General features: G+C 33.6%; 4 protein-coding genes across 4 annotated transcripts; 3 read left to right on the forward strand and 1 right to left on the reverse strand.

The window, feature by feature from the left end:
* Positions 1-2,361: 2,361 nt before the first annotated feature.
* LOC130508600 (glutathione S-transferase T3-like) lies at positions 2,362-3,252 on the forward strand. Its single transcript, XM_057004182.1, has one exon. The coding sequence runs from the start codon at positions 2,362-2,364 to the stop codon at positions 3,250-3,252; it is 891 nt and encodes a 296-aa protein (XP_056860162.1).
* A 277-nt stretch (positions 3,253-3,529) lies between these two features.
* On the forward strand, positions 3,530-4,378 carry LOC130507879 (uncharacterized protein At4g04775-like). Its single transcript, XM_057002580.1, has one exon. It carries the CDS (start codon positions 3,530-3,532, stop codon positions 4,088-4,090), a length of 561 nt encoding a protein of 186 aa, XP_056858560.1. The 3' UTR covers positions 4,091-4,378.
* Positions 4,379-4,789: 411 nt separating this feature from the next.
* On the forward strand, positions 4,790-5,242 carry LOC108836691 (uncharacterized). Its single transcript, XM_018609815.1, has one exon. The coding sequence runs from the start codon at positions 4,790-4,792 to the stop codon at positions 5,240-5,242; it is 453 nt and encodes a 150-aa protein (XP_018465317.1).
* Positions 5,243-14,015: 8,773 nt separating this feature from the next.
* On the reverse strand, positions 14,016-15,212 carry LOC108840212 (protein FANTASTIC FOUR 3). The gene has a single exon (XM_018613046.2). It carries the CDS (start codon positions 14,929-14,931, stop codon positions 14,116-14,118), a length of 816 nt encoding a protein of 271 aa, XP_018468548.2. The 5' UTR covers positions 14,932-15,212; the 3' UTR covers positions 14,016-14,115.
* Positions 15,213-15,531: the final 319 nt, after the last annotated feature.

Consider the following 15,531-nt stretch of genomic DNA (forward strand, 5'->3'; position numbering starts at 1 on the left):
TCGGGTATTTTGCTACTTCGGTTCGGATTTTTCGGGTCAGGTTCGGGTGCCACTTCGGATATCAGGTAAAGTGCCCACCCCTAACCTTGCTGATGGTGCTTTTAATATTTTAAGTTTAGTTTCTACGTATGCTTCAATACTTTTTTTTTTGTAAACACTTCAATACTTTATTATACCAAAATATTGCAATTCAAGTTATGTAAGCACAAGCAAAGATTTTTGGCATAAATTCCATTTCAACATGCAATAATATCTCCGAATTAAATTTCAAATAATAAAATAGTAATATACCCAAATTAATGTTGGAAAAACTCAAATGGATTTAGCAAAAAAAAAAAAAAAACCTCGAAATGGATAGACGCGGATCCCATGCAGACTGCTTTGCAAGAAAAGGAACGTGAAAAGGAACTTTTATATCAATCACACCACTCACAATAATAATAATTTAATAATAATAAAAATAAAGAAAATAGAGTTAATTTGCCAAATGACTAAATTTATAATGAAAATTAAATGGATGAAACTGATGTTGACATAATGAAAAAATTAATCATTTATGTTTCTTTTTTTCTGGCAAACTACAGATCATTTATGTTTCATTCATCTGATTATGCTTTCTTTAATTACAAGTCACCGGTAAAAAAGAAGAAAGATAATTATTTTTTTTATTTTTTTTTAGGAGAAAGATAATTATTGACTCTTTAGGTTTGTTCAAAATGGGAGATATGGAAGATATCCACGTCATTTTGTTTTTACCGTATACGGTTTTAAATTGGATAAGTGATGTGGTTCCATTAAATAAACGTATGAATGAATTAATAGTGTGGAAAATGAAATGAATTTAGTGCATAATGAAAAATAAAAGGATGGTACTTCCATCTCATATAAGAAATAGCATAGTTTCATACTAAGTGGAGTCAGATTGATTGTTTTGCAAACAACCAGGAATGCGCATTCCCATGATTTGAAAGTTTGCGGGTGTACTATTCCATTTTGACAAAGTAGTATAGGACACTAACCTGACATCTAAGAGCATGATTATCGGCGTTCTAATGAGCCATTTCTTAGCATTAAAGGCCGATAATTAAATGAAAAAATGCGAAATATAGTTGGGACGTTCCTTAATTAAGATGTTTTGATCGGCGTCCTTAGGAGGCACGTGGCTTGTTCTGGAGCGTTGATGAGAAACATTTTGGGCAAAAGAGATCAAAGGCCGAGATTGGTCTGTTCTCTCTCTTCGTTGTGTTCGGTCTGTTGTCTCTCTCGAGGCAATTCTTCTGTGCTTCTCTCTCCGTCGCGTTCTCTCTCGACGACGCTTCCTTTGGCGTGTCTCTCCACCGGTGTTTACTCTCGACGGCGCTTCCACCGGCGTCTCTCTCCGTTCCTGTCGACGGTGAATTCGTTTGGCGTCTCTCCTTCGTCGCGTTCTCTGTCCACGGCGATTCCAAAGAACCACGGCCGATTCGAAGAAGGTATGTAATCGTTGTCGTTTCGTTTGCATGTGTATATAAGGGAGTTAATCTATAGAACTGATATAGGGTTTTGAAAACTTCTTTGGTGTAGATTAACTTGATTAACGGTGTAGATTGTGTAGATTTTGTAGATTGGTTTGGTTTGCATCCGTGAAATTGATTGTTAAATTGTGTAGATTTTGTAGATTAACGGTTTAGATTATATAGTTTCGTGTAAAATTGATTGTAAATTGTGTAAATTAAGGGTTTTATTTATCTGGATTCGTGGTAATGAAAAAGGAATGATTTTGTCAAGTGTTAAACTGATTTGCGTGTTAAACTGATAAGGCTGGTTAAACTGTTTGCTCTGGTTAAGTGGTGTATTGTACTGTCGATGCAGATGTTTAAAAAAGTGTAGCATTAGCATGTGTGTTTGAGTTTCTGCGACTGCTTCCAGTTCATATCGGTACTGGTATATACTGATAGGAGTTCATTCGTTTGAATCTGGGTGTGTTTGATGAAACTAATAGTAAGCGATTGTAAGTTGTGTAGATTAAGGGTTTGCTCTGTTTCCACAGGTTGTTAATAGTAGCTCCACTTATTTAACTGATAACTTGGATTGAAAATGTGTAGTCTTGAATTGTGATTGAAAACGAAATCCCCTTTATATTAAATAGAGTTGTAAAGGTAGCTTGGTCATATTTAAGTTTCGTAAAGTGTAGTCTGTGGATTGAATTTGTGCAATAAGTTGTGATTAGACTTTGGTTGTTTATGGTTAGATAATTATGAATGCAACTTATTACAGTTTCACCTATTAAACCCCAACCATCCTTCAACCTATCCTATAATCTCATCTCCTTTCTTTCTCTCTTTGCTAAAATCTCATCTTCACTACTCTCTTCGTATTGCTATGGATTCAAGGCATCCATATAGCCAGGCCTCTGGTCCATATAGCCAGGCCTCTGGTTCATATAGCCAAGCCGCTGGTCCATATAGCCAGTCCTCTGGTTATGTAGGCCTCTTTCAGAGCCAAAATATCTCGTATGAGAGTTTTGCCTCTGAAATTCCTCCTTTCAGTTCACAACAAGCCGACGCTCCAACTCCACCTGTGGACCGTAGGGAGAGAAGGAAGTGGACACCAGCTGATGACGAGCTCCTAATAAGTGCATGGCTAAACACATCTAAGGATCCTATTGTGGGTAATGACCAAAAGAGCGGGACCTTCTGGGATCGAGTAAAAGATTATATTGCAGAGACTGGTCGTGACAAGAGAGCATTCCTCCATTGTAAGCAAAGGTGGCACAAGATCAATGACCTGACTAACAATTTCTGTGGTGCACATGCGGCTGCAGAGAGACAAATGACGAGTGGCCAGAACGACAATGATGTTCTCAAGGTGGCTCATGACATCTACTTCTCTGATCAGAATTCCAAATTTACTCTTGAGCATGTGTGGTGTGTCCTGAGGTATGAGCAGAAATGGCTTAGCCTTAACCCTCCTAAACCTACTGCCAGTGGAAAGAGAAAAGTTGGTGAGACAGATTCCCAAACTTCAGCCACCAATGTTGCTGATCCTGATGTCAGGCCTGAAGGTGTGAAGGCGGCAAAAGCTAGAAGAAACAAAATTGAAGGGAAGTCTCTAGCAGACTACGCAAGCATTTTGGAAATGAAGAAGGAGGATTTGGCAACGAAGGAGAAACTATCCAAGCTGGCCATACTCGACAGTTTCATTGCGAGAAAAGACACACTGAGTGAGGCTGAAGAAGTCGTGAAGAACAAGCTGCTGGCCCTGTATTTTTGAGATTTATCTCCGTTCTTGTTACTGAGATTTATCTCAGTTGTCTTTTAATTTGTGTGTTAAGTGGTTTGTATTATCTGCTCTGTTTTCTGTTCTTTAAGTGTTTTCGTATATGTATGATTATCTTCTAAGTGATTCTGATATGTATTATTGTATTTCCTGGTTGCTTTTTAATCTTAATATGAATGCACTTATGTTTGATTTTTTTAACTCAACAGTCTATGTATGATTATCTCCAAAGTATAATTCAAATTGTAACTTGTTGCAGGTTTTATTATACATGGGACGTTACAGCTATAGCCAGCCCTCTCAATCTGAGGACTTTGGAGGGGATGGGGAGGACAGTGGGTACAGCGAAATAGAAGCTCTGATTCAAATGGACCAGGCTGAGTTAAGCAACGTCAATGGTGAGGAACTTTTCAGGTACATGGAGGGTGAGGAGCAAGTGTACCCGCCGCAACCGGAGGTGGAGTTCGGATTTCCTCAAATATGCTATTGTGGTAGTCAACCGCAGATCGCAACATGTTACAGGAGAACCGATCCAGGTAGAAGATTCTACACATGTCGTAATAAGGATGATGGCGACTGCCATGTGTGGAAGTGGTGGGATGACGCTGTTATGGAAGAGATGAGAGCACTAGCTGGAGAAACACTTCAGTTAACTCAAAAGGTTGATTCTCTTAACTTCTCGAGTGACCATGAGACTGAGGAGAAGCTTCTTAGGATAGAGAAAATGGTGGAGGAGTTGGCGCAGAAAAATTCAGGCATTAGCTTTGAAACATTTGTTGCGGTTATGGTTATTGTCTTTATTTTCCTAGGTATCGGGCTGTTGTTTATCTGAATGGGGATGTTGTTCTGAATGTGGATGTTGTTTTAATTATGTGTAATGGCTAACTCTCTGTATTGTGTTTCTGTAATGACCTTTATGATAGTGTTTATGTTTTAAGTGTTTATGTCTTAATGTCTTTAAGTGGTTATGTGTAGTGGTCGTGATCGTCACAAGATGTCAAAATGAGTCACAAGATGTACTAACAAACTCAAAAACTATCACAATATGTCAAAATGAGTCACAATATGTACTAACAAAATCAAAAGTTCTCACAAGATGTCATAAAGAGTCACAAGATTTTTTAAAAAGTGTCACAACTTGTGCTCGTGACTCCGTTCATTGGCCTATAAAATTGAGAAACATATTCTCATAACAATTACAAATCATCTTTCTTCTTCTCCTACTCAAAACATTTCCTTCCTTACAAATCATCTTTCCTTCTCATATTCATTCAAAATGGCTGGATCACATTATCATTTTTACAACGGAAATGAGGTTGATGCATTTGGTTCCATGTTTGATGAATTTGATGAAATTTTTGAAACCCCTGATATTATACCCCCTCAACCAAAAGAGCGAAAACAACGTATTTTTATCGAGAGAAACCAGGAAGCAGCCCACAATAAACTCTAGAATGATTATTTTAGTGAAACTCCAACATACGGGGACTCGTTATTCCGGTGCCGGTTTCGGATGAACAAACCATTATACATGGGTATTGTGCATCGTCTCTCTACAGTAGTACCGTATTTTCAACCAAAAGTTGATGCAGCGGGCCGGTCTGGTGTATCTCCACTACAAAAATGTACTGCAGCAATTCGTCAATTGGCATACGGTGGTGAGGCTGATACAGTTGACGAATATGTACGACTTGGTGAAACAACAGCTCGAAAATGTTTGCACCAGTTTACCGCTGCAATAATCAACTTGTATGGCGATCAATATCTAAGACGTCCCACACCGGAGGATCTTCAACGACTACTATATTATGGAGAAGAACGTGGCTTTCCAGGCATGGTTGGAAGCATCGACTGTATGCATTGGGAGTGGAAGAATTGTCCCAGCTCTTGGAAAGGAATGTATTCACGTGGAACCGATAAACCAACACTTGTCCTGGAGGCCGTAGCTTCTCATGATCTCTGGATATGGCATGCGTTTTTCTGAACTCCAGGTACAATGAACGATCTTAATATTCTTGATCGGTCACCTGTTTTTGATGAAATTATTAACGGAAAAGCTCCGCAAGTCAACTACTACGTCAACGGAACAGAGTATCATTTGGCTTACTATCTCACAGATGGTATTTATCCGAAATGGGCTACTTTTATTCAATCTATCCGACTACCACAAGGTCCGAAAGCCTCTTTATTTGCTAAAAAACAAGAATCGGTGCGAAAAGATGTGGAGCGGGCCTTTGGAGTTCTGCAAACTAGATTCGCCGTTGTTAAAAATCCATCTAATTTATGGGATAAAAAAAATTATGAAGCATGTATTATACTCCATAATATGATTGTCGAAGATGAACGCGGATCATACACTCTCCGTAACATTTCAGAATTTAATGAAGGAGAAGAAGACGGAGAACTTGAAGGTGTCGAGCGTTCATATTCCGTCGATGTGGTTTCAATTGTCGATAATACAATTGATCCTCGGAAAAAAATAAAAGATAAACAAGCCCATCAACGATTAAAAAGAGATTTGGTTGAAAATATTTGGGATAAATTTGGATATCTTCCAAATAACTAATAATTTATAGTTTGTAATGTTTATTTTTTATTATGATGTTTCTCATGTTTTTTCATTATCATGTTTGTAATGTTTTTTTTTTCTCGGCTACTAATGTTTTTTTTTATTATGATGTTTCTACTGTTTTTTAAAATATGTTTGTAATGTTTTTATTTTAAATTTCTATTTAATATATCATTATTTTTTAAAATATATCATTAATTAACTTAAGGACTCATCATCAAGTCCCACCAATAATCTGTGTTTTAAGGAATGTCCTTACCAAATTATCTTAGGACAAACAAACAATTAAATAAGCTAAGGACTCATCATTAGGACAAACCAATAATGATGCTCTAAGAGCATCTTCATTGGAGAATATTAAAGGAGGTTCACACGCAAACCAAAAAAAAAAACAATATAATATTCTTTTGTCTGTGAACCTGTATCGTTGGGGATCAGTGGAGTGAGCTTGTATCTTAATTGTTCCACGGGTCCCACGACACGTGGCGGTCCGCGATAGGTTAGGATACTAATTTTTTTTTTTTTTTTAGAAAAAGTCAAACAAAAAAAAAATTAAAAAAATATAAAATCACATTGGGAATCGATATGAGAGAAGTTTGCTAATGGAGATGCTCTAATTCCTATATATTAGACCCTTCCACATCAGCTAAATAGTATACCGAACCCTTAATTATAAAAGCTAAACCATAATCAGTAAAATATAAACACAAATATAATCTATAAATGTTTTCACTATATTTTTTTAATGTATTAGCTATAATGTGGATCGTAAATATTAAACCTTATGCACCCATTTAAATATTATAACCCAAGACAAACCCTAATTACTAAATTGTTCCAGAAACAACCTTGAACGTACATTTCCTTGGTTTGAACGTTTACGTATGTTTTATTCAATATCGGTGAAGTAGTATAGGACTCCGACCTGACCTCTAACCCCTACATGTTAAACAAAATGTTAATAGGTTTTCTCTGAACTGAAAAAATGTTAATAGTTTTATACATTAATACAATTGGAATTGATTGTCTTTGAGAGAATACATATATTGACGTCAAAATATTTATTAAAATTGTATACTTGCTAATTGCTATTATGTTATATATATATATATGTGTGGTTTTTGTAATTATGGTTCAAAACAAAAAAGTTAAATATAAAAGTAACTTTTGATTTTTGTAGAATTTTAAAAATTTGGATTATCTAAAAAATGATTTTTTAAATGTTTATATTACACACACATCTTCGTATTCTTATTTCTTACACACACAAATAATTTCTCATTCACTTCCTCTCTTATTTCATTCCAAAATCCTAATTTTCTATTTCAAATTTATAAGCTTATTAGAGTTACTAAAATTCATGATTCTTGATCAAGAACGAATAGGTAACTTTAATTAATAAGTTATTTGTGCTTAGAGAAGTTAAACATGAATCTCACCGGATATAAGAATGATCTTTGAATTTTTTCAGATGTGTTTCGCGAATAAGACTTCTCTGGAAGTTTTCTCCATCGAGAAGACTTCGACTTCTACAGAAGTCTTCTGGTCAATGCATAGTTTAGTTTTGCAATTAACTTTTGTGTGTGCTTTATAGAAGATTTTTCTATATGTCTTCTAAATTTTCTTTGTTAACAAAAAAGTGAGAAGACTTCTCGAAAAATCTTCTCAGATAAACAGGTTAATTTTGTAAATGACCAAAATTTGTCAGAAATTTGACCAAAATTTGTCAGAAATTTGACTCTTTATAGAAGACCACCCGAGAAATTATTGCTGGAAGACTTCTCGGGGTGTCTTCTTTACTGTTACATGAAGTCTTTTGTTTCTGTTGGAAGACTTCTCGGGATGTCTTCTTTACTGTTACATGAAATCTTCTTATTGTCGCAAGAAGTCTGTGTATGTTAGTTTTTCAATTAACAACGAATAATAAAACATTTAATATTAATTAGAAAAATTTCAGAGAAGTCTGTGTGGGTTACTTCTGTCAGAAGACTCCTCCGAAAGTCTTCTCGATTTTTATTTCATTTTTCTGGTCAAAACATTTGGTTACAAAAGAAGACTTCTATAGACATCTTCTGTCAGCAACTTAAGTCTTTTCTACAAAATTCAAATATGGTCAGCTGCAAAATTAACCCACGTATAGTTATTACGATAGTGAGAAACTTCATGTGAAAATAAGAAGGCATATATCAAAGTCTTTTTAAAAATATCAAATATCTATAGAACTTCGGTCAATTGCAAAACTAACTTGTTTATCTAGAGAAGTCTTCTCCAACATTTTCAAGAATTTTGCAAATACAAAAGTAAGCCAATATTTTAAAAAAAAAGAAGAATATTTCTTAAGAAGTATGTTGTATAGTAGACTTATATAGAAGTCTTCCTTCGTACATGTGCAATTGCAAAAGTAACCTAAATGGAAGACTTATGTAAAAGTCTTCCTTCGTAAATGTGCAATTGCAAAAGTAACCTAAATGGAAGACTTGTGTAGAAGTATTCTACATCAATATTTATTAAAAAAAATTCTCCAAATTTAAAATGACTTTTAAGATTTTCGGTTAATTCATGTGTATTAGATAATACTGGGTTCCTGGATGAAATGCATAACTTAATTGGTGATAATTATAAGGATATAAATATTCATGTTTATTAATGTTTCTAGTTAATGAGAACAGACTTCTTAAGAAATCTTTTTGAGAAAATTCTTTTGAGAGAAGAGTTCTCGAGAAATCATCTACGTTAATTTTTGTAAAACTTGTATTTACAAGAGTTTTAAGTAACTTCAAGATCTATTTTTAAACTTTCAAAAATGTTAATTAACTTAAAGAATATTAAGTTATGTCGTTTAATGTGACTATATAAAAATAACAAAACAGACCATAGGCAAAACAGAGTATAATCAAAACTATTACACATGAAGCTAGAGATCATTCCTCGACATAGATAAGATTGGACTACACTTGACATCATCCATTTGTACCACTTTGGGCAAGCTGTGAGCATAGCTTGTCTAAGCAGTGAGAATGCCGCTTATGTCCAAATGCTGCAACCCAAACAATATAACATCAACATCATAAACTTTTTTTGTCAACAAACATATAAGAAAGATACAACATAATCATCATAAAGTCATATCAAATAAACATGTTACAATTCATTGAAGTCTGAGCAAGCATATAAGAAAGATACGACATAAGCAATCATGCATGCAAAGTGTTCCAGGAAGTCTTCTGAAGTCTTCCTGAATTGGGTAGACTTCAGAAGACTTTGAAATATAAGAAAGATACGACATAAGCAATCATGCATGCAAAGTGTTCCAGGAAGTCTTCTGAAGTCTTCCTGAATTGGGTAGACTTCAGAAGACTTTGAAATATTTTCAAGACTTTGGAAGACTTCCGAGAAGTCTTTTGAAGTCAGAATCAGATCTAAAAAATCCACATACCCAAAAACGTTCAAATAGTTTCAAAACAAAAAAAAACTTCAACAGTATTTTTTTATGCTTAAATAATAAATAAAACTGTCACATTATTTTGAATATATAATATTTTAGATCTAACATATAAAACACACAAACATGCATATCCAAAATTATATATCTATAAAAGAGTGGAAGATGATAACCATGTAATGAAAAATCTGCAAAAATAAGATAAATTAGTGAGATTAAAATGAGTATTTGATATAAAATTTTGTGTTTTCAAGTTCAATAAGATTAGAGAAAGGTTGAAGAGTTTTAAAGTGAAAAACATTACATTTTTGTTGCAGACATTTGAGAGGAAAATAGAGAATATGTAAATTTTCTTATATAAGAAGACAGAAATTCCAATTACATTAAAGGCCTGACTGGTGTAACCGCAGCAGTTGCGGTTGCGGTTGCGGGAGTTTACGGGTGCGGGTGGTTGCGGTTTTAAGCGTTTTCTAGAGATTTGTACGACTGGTACAACGGTTAGAAATTGTTGCGTTTGCGGGACTCTTATGACTGGTAAACTATCAAACGAAACATCTGTTAATTAATAATTTAACAATATTTACCGAATATAATCGGTATATTCTCATCTAGTCAAAGAGAAAGGGTAGGAAGATGGAGACATACCTTGTTGAAATTTGGATAGGGGGAAGAGTTCAATGCCATCTAGTAGTTGGATTGATCACAATACACGAGAAGGAGATACTCTGAGATTTTGGGGCCATAACTATTTAGTAAGAACGTGAAATAAACTTTTTAATAGAAATTTAGAGATCTATCTCTGTATAAGTTACCTCTTAAAACATTGAGGCCACGATCGGCACATCCCAGTGACGGAAGAGGCATACTAGACCATCACAACTACTGGAACGAACAAAACGCTCCTTAATAAGTAACTTGACTTGGGCCGGTATCTGATGATTGATGGTATGTTTTTAGCTGGATCAATCTTCAGCATCCTCATTAACAGATTTCTGACGACAGCACAACTGTCTTTCTTGGAAATTCTTGGATTGTATTGTGGATCTCCATTGCTTGAATACTTGCTTGAATCTTATGAGACATTTCACTGGAACCCTCTCATGCTGAAGCCATATATATGATCAGGAAGATGAGACGCGTGCTGATATACATATATGCAAATAAATAATAATATGGATTAAATCAGAGTTTCAAGGCTTCAATGCTTCCAAAGATTAGTCTGCAAAATTCTGTTTGTCAAAGTTTCTGGAGCAGCCTGAGGAAAAATACATTTTGAATCATATCATTATTCCTAGTAAATAGAATTACTAATGGTATAATATGTACATTTTTCTTAAAACAAAAATATATATGAATAAGATAGTTAGATTTACTATGAACTAAGATCGCATCGTTATTCGAGTTCTTCTAATCAAGTACTCCCTCTATTTTTTAAAGATGTATGTTTTAGGAATTTTTTTTGTTTCAAAAAGATGTATTTTTCATAATTTTAATGTAATTTTTGTCAACTAATTACGAATAATTGTGAATCTCAAAAACATTAATTGCATTTTTTGAAATTTTATTGGTTTAGAAATATAGGAAATATAAAATAACAAAAAACTATGCACTAATAAGTAAATTTTAATATGTTTTATCGAAAAGTGTGAAAATCTCAAAACATGTATTATTTAAAAATAGAGGGAGTATACAACGGAATGAAAACACTAAAAGTAACGTAAATAGAAAAATAGAAATAGCGTAAACCTTTTTAACATGCCTGAGTAGTATTTCTGTTTTTCCTGGACCTGATTGTTCTTCACATATTTAACTAAACATCTTATGCTCACGGTAACTTATTTATCGATTATTTATAATCCAACTGGCGCACGAGGGTGGACGTGGAACCATCGAAGATGGGCTAAATTGCTTTGAAAAATGGTCAGGTCTTACTCCCTCTGTTTCTAAATAAGTGTCATTTTAGAATTGTGCACACGGATTAAGAAATCATTAAATTTTGCATATTTTCCATACAAAAACATCATTACTCATACATCTCAACTAATAGAAAAATAAAATACAAAACAAAGTTAATAAATTTTGCATTGAAATGCTAAAACGACACTTATTTTGCAACGAAAAAAATCTCTACAACGACACTTAATATGAAACGGAGGGAGTATAAAACTCGAAATACAAATATTTTAAAGCTAAAGAATGATTCACTCATACCTTTACGCCTTCTAGTCAAAGTGGGTCAACCACAACAAATATTCGAAGACATCTATCATTAATTAAACGACTTCTCCCACTATAATTAGATAATTCAGTGTATTTGTTAAGAAGTGTAAGAAAAACTATCTTATTCAAGTAATATGTAATAACTATCCTTTTTCAAAAAAAAAAAATATGTAATAACTATCATATTAAATTTTATCAAGTTGACTATAAGCAAATTGTTTGTTTAAACAACAGCTTTAGAATAACTAATCAATTGCTATGCTAGAAGCTTATCACCACATAAAGTTTTGTTGAAATATCTTCGTAATGGGAATGGTGCAAAAGAATACATGATCTAAATTTTATTAATATATTTTTAAATAGCATGTTAAGTTTGCCTTTAAGTTTGCCTTTTGGAAATTAGTGACAGAAAATTGGTATTGTTGTAGGAAGATGAAAACACATGCAATACCCTCCCACAACCGCAAACGCTAGCTGAAACCAGCTTTTGATTTTAAAAGGTTCAGAGCGGTTTGAAGCGATTTGTAACGTTTTCAATGATTGTTTCGAAACGCAAACAACTGTTATGAACCGCAAAAGCTGTATTTGCGGGTGGTAGCGAAAAAACCAGTCAGCCCCTAAATCTTTTCGGTTTATAAGACTTCTTGGGAAGTCATCTAGCATAAAATGCATTAGAATACTTCCAAGAACTCTTCCCAAGTCTGATTCAGATCCGAACAACATGCATATTCAAAACATTCAAATGAATTCAAAATAGAAAAAAACTTCAAAATATTTTTTATGCTTAAATAATAGATAAAACAGTCTCACTAGGTTGAATCTATATATTTTTAGAATCTAACATATAAAATATACAAAAATACATTTCTAAATTTTATAAATAAGTGGAAGATAAGAACCATGTAATGAAAATTCTACAAAAATAAGATAAATTATTGAGAAATACATGAGACAAAATATGATAAATTGATATAAAATTTGGTATTTTCAAGTTTAAGGAGGTTAGAGAGAGGTTGAAGAGTTTTAGAGTGAGAAACATTATGTTTTGGTTGGAACTATTTGAGAGGAATAGAGAAAATGTGTAAATTTTCTTAATATAAAGAGACAAAATTTTAAATTAGTTTAAATATTTTTGGTTCAAAAGAATTCTTCTAACATAAAAATGCATTAGAAGACTTTCCAAAAAGTCTTGTAGCATAAAATACAGTAGAAGACTTCTCAAGAGTTTTCTTAACTTTAAATTTACTAATCGTACGAGGAAACTTTCGGAAAAATCTTCTAATGCATTTTATGTTAGAAAACTTTGCAAAAAATCTTGTAAACCTTAAAATCAAATAACTAAGTAAATATCAACAAACACTTCATTAAAAAATATACTTTTAAAGTGTTTAATATATACAAAACTAAACACATATATGTCTAATTGAATTTCATTTAGAAAAAAAATAAGATTCTAAAATCTAACCCTAAAATACAAACAATACTACAATATATGTTATCAAACCCTAAACCAAAGACATTCACGACTTACAACATATATATACCCATCTATGTTGTTTTCAATCCACTTTTAGTAAATCTAAATTACGTCATTTAGAAATGTTTATAATTACAAGATTTCAATTTTTTCTCGCAAAAATAATTTTATAAAAAATTTAAACTGTTTTAAGATCCACTATATGAGAAAAAAATTGGAAAGTCTTCTCGGAAAAGACTTCACAAACCACAAAAAATTTTACGGGGTTATATTCGTAAAAGTGAGTACATATTTTTTGTTTGGTCATAAAGGGTTTGTTGTACTTTTAATGGTGTTTTGAGTTATTTTGCATTTTATTGAATTTGGAGTATACTTTTTCATTTTTTTTGACAACAGTATACTTTTCATTTAAAATCAAATTTTAGGTCGTATTTAGCAATTTTTCCATATATATATATGTGTTCCAAAAAATGGTATATATATATACCATTTTCAATACATACATATGCACATATATGCTTTTGGTTTTTCTTCTTTAGTTTCGAGAGATATAACTAAATCTCAGACTAAAAAATAACTAAAAAGGATAAAAATGAATGTGAAATTGAGAAAGAGTGGATTGTATGTTTATTTCAAATGGTAAAATTGCAAGTTCCCTTTTTATTCATTTTAAGCATCTGCATCCACAACAGTTGGGTTATATAACAATTTTGTTAAGGTATTAACTTGATTTTTAATTCAAAATTAAGTTTGTAATTAAACTTCATTTCGACGTTCAAATCGCAGTATATATAACTTAAATAAATGATTAATATGTCAACCTACCAATTTGATTTGATGTATTGGCATGAAAAAATTAAGAAAGCTTCCGGGTACAATGGTCCCAACGAAAGTGAGGGTGTGCATGCCACTAATTTCGGACCACTCAGCGGAATCTTTCTTACCAAACTAGATTAACTACCGACCAGACCACGAGCATATTCCCTCTGCCCATTTCTTCGTTATTTATATTATAAATACTTTTTAATTCAATTTAATAATTTACTTTAAGAAACGGCGGTATTTCTATTGAATAATTAAAAAGATTACAATAAAAAAATTATGAAAGTGAAACTGTAAAAACAGAGCAAATTAAAGAAGTTTCTTGTTTCAGGAAGTAGCCCAATTTAGTAATCTCAAGTTTTCCCGATCGCCTTCAGTACATATTCTTGCTATTTGAACATTCTCCATGTCCATCAGGTCATCATCTTCTTCTTCATCAATATCATCCTCGTATTCATCGGGCTCAATCTTCTCTTCTTTGTCTTTCAAGATAGAGAGTCGGAGACGACCGTTGCTTCGGTCAGCTTGGAAGCACCTGTTAAGAGGTTGTGCCTTTGTGGCAGTCATGACCAATCTTCCATCTTCACGGTGTGGTCGCATTTGAATGCAATGAGACCCTCTCATACTGGTCAACGGAGGTGGGAGATTACTAGGGCACCCTTTCTTAATTTTCAACGTTCTTGTCTCCGTTGTTGTTACCTCGAGTTTCTTGCTCTGCACGTCAGATGAAGAAAGCGAGAACAGATCTTCAACGTCAGTAACATCAGAGCCAGTTTCGCTTCCGAGATTTTCAGTGCACAATGCTAAGCTCTCGTCGCTTAGAGTTCTAGAAGAAGACGGACGTTGAACATAAGTCTTCTCTTTCTCAGAGCTAGTCGTCTTTGAGAGAGAGGAGGAGTCGTAGGCTAGAGACTGGAGAAAGCTCCAGCTACTCGAGTCAACAGTGCCCGAGGAAGCAGCTGGTTTGCCGTCGTTACGATTTTGTGTGTCTTGTGCATTAGAGGAATCAAGCAAATGAGGCTTGAGAGCTAAACCAAACGGTTGGGAGAAGTGAGGAGTTGGTGAAGATAGCCTAAGCCTTAAAGCCCAAGGTTCATTAAGTTGAGATGACTGAAACCCTTGTTGATACACAACAGTTCCCATTTTCTAAACGAGGAGTTGATGAAATCTGTTGAGAGAGAGATGGGAAAGGGTTGAGAGGTTATTTGTGAGATGTGAAACAAAGAAGTAGAGAGGTTTTTGGAAATGAAAATGAAGGATAATGAGAGGGAGAGGATGCCAATTTGTAGTGTCCCAAAATTGAATAAATAAAGAAAAGAAAGAGAAAGTGTGACTATGCAATGTGCAGAGACTAGAGAGGTGGCTATAAGAGCTTTTCCATACCACCACTTGTATAATGCAAAACTTTTAAAATAATAATTATGCCACACAATGCATGCAGATAAGAATATTGTGTGTGTGTGTGTGTGTGTGTGTGTTAAAAGGTGAAAGGAGAAAAGAAGTAATTTTATAGTGCACATGGTTAACTTGAAAAACTCTGAATGTTATCCTTTCTTTTGTACTGTTATGAAGGGAGACTTTAATTGATAGCAAAAGGAGCAATTTGGAAAGCATAGTCCAATGGGAACTTATTTAATCATCGTTTTTTGACTAACTCAGGCAAAAAGAAAACCGAATTATTCTGACCTTCTTGTGATCTGTGACAGTAACCAGAAAAATGAAAAACAAACAAACAAAAATAGT

This window comes from Raphanus sativus, chromosome 2, assembly GCF_000801105.2.
Source record: "Raphanus sativus cultivar WK10039 chromosome 2, ASM80110v3, whole genome shotgun sequence".
Taxonomy (NCBI): domain Eukaryota; kingdom Viridiplantae; phylum Streptophyta; class Magnoliopsida; order Brassicales; family Brassicaceae; genus Raphanus; species Raphanus sativus.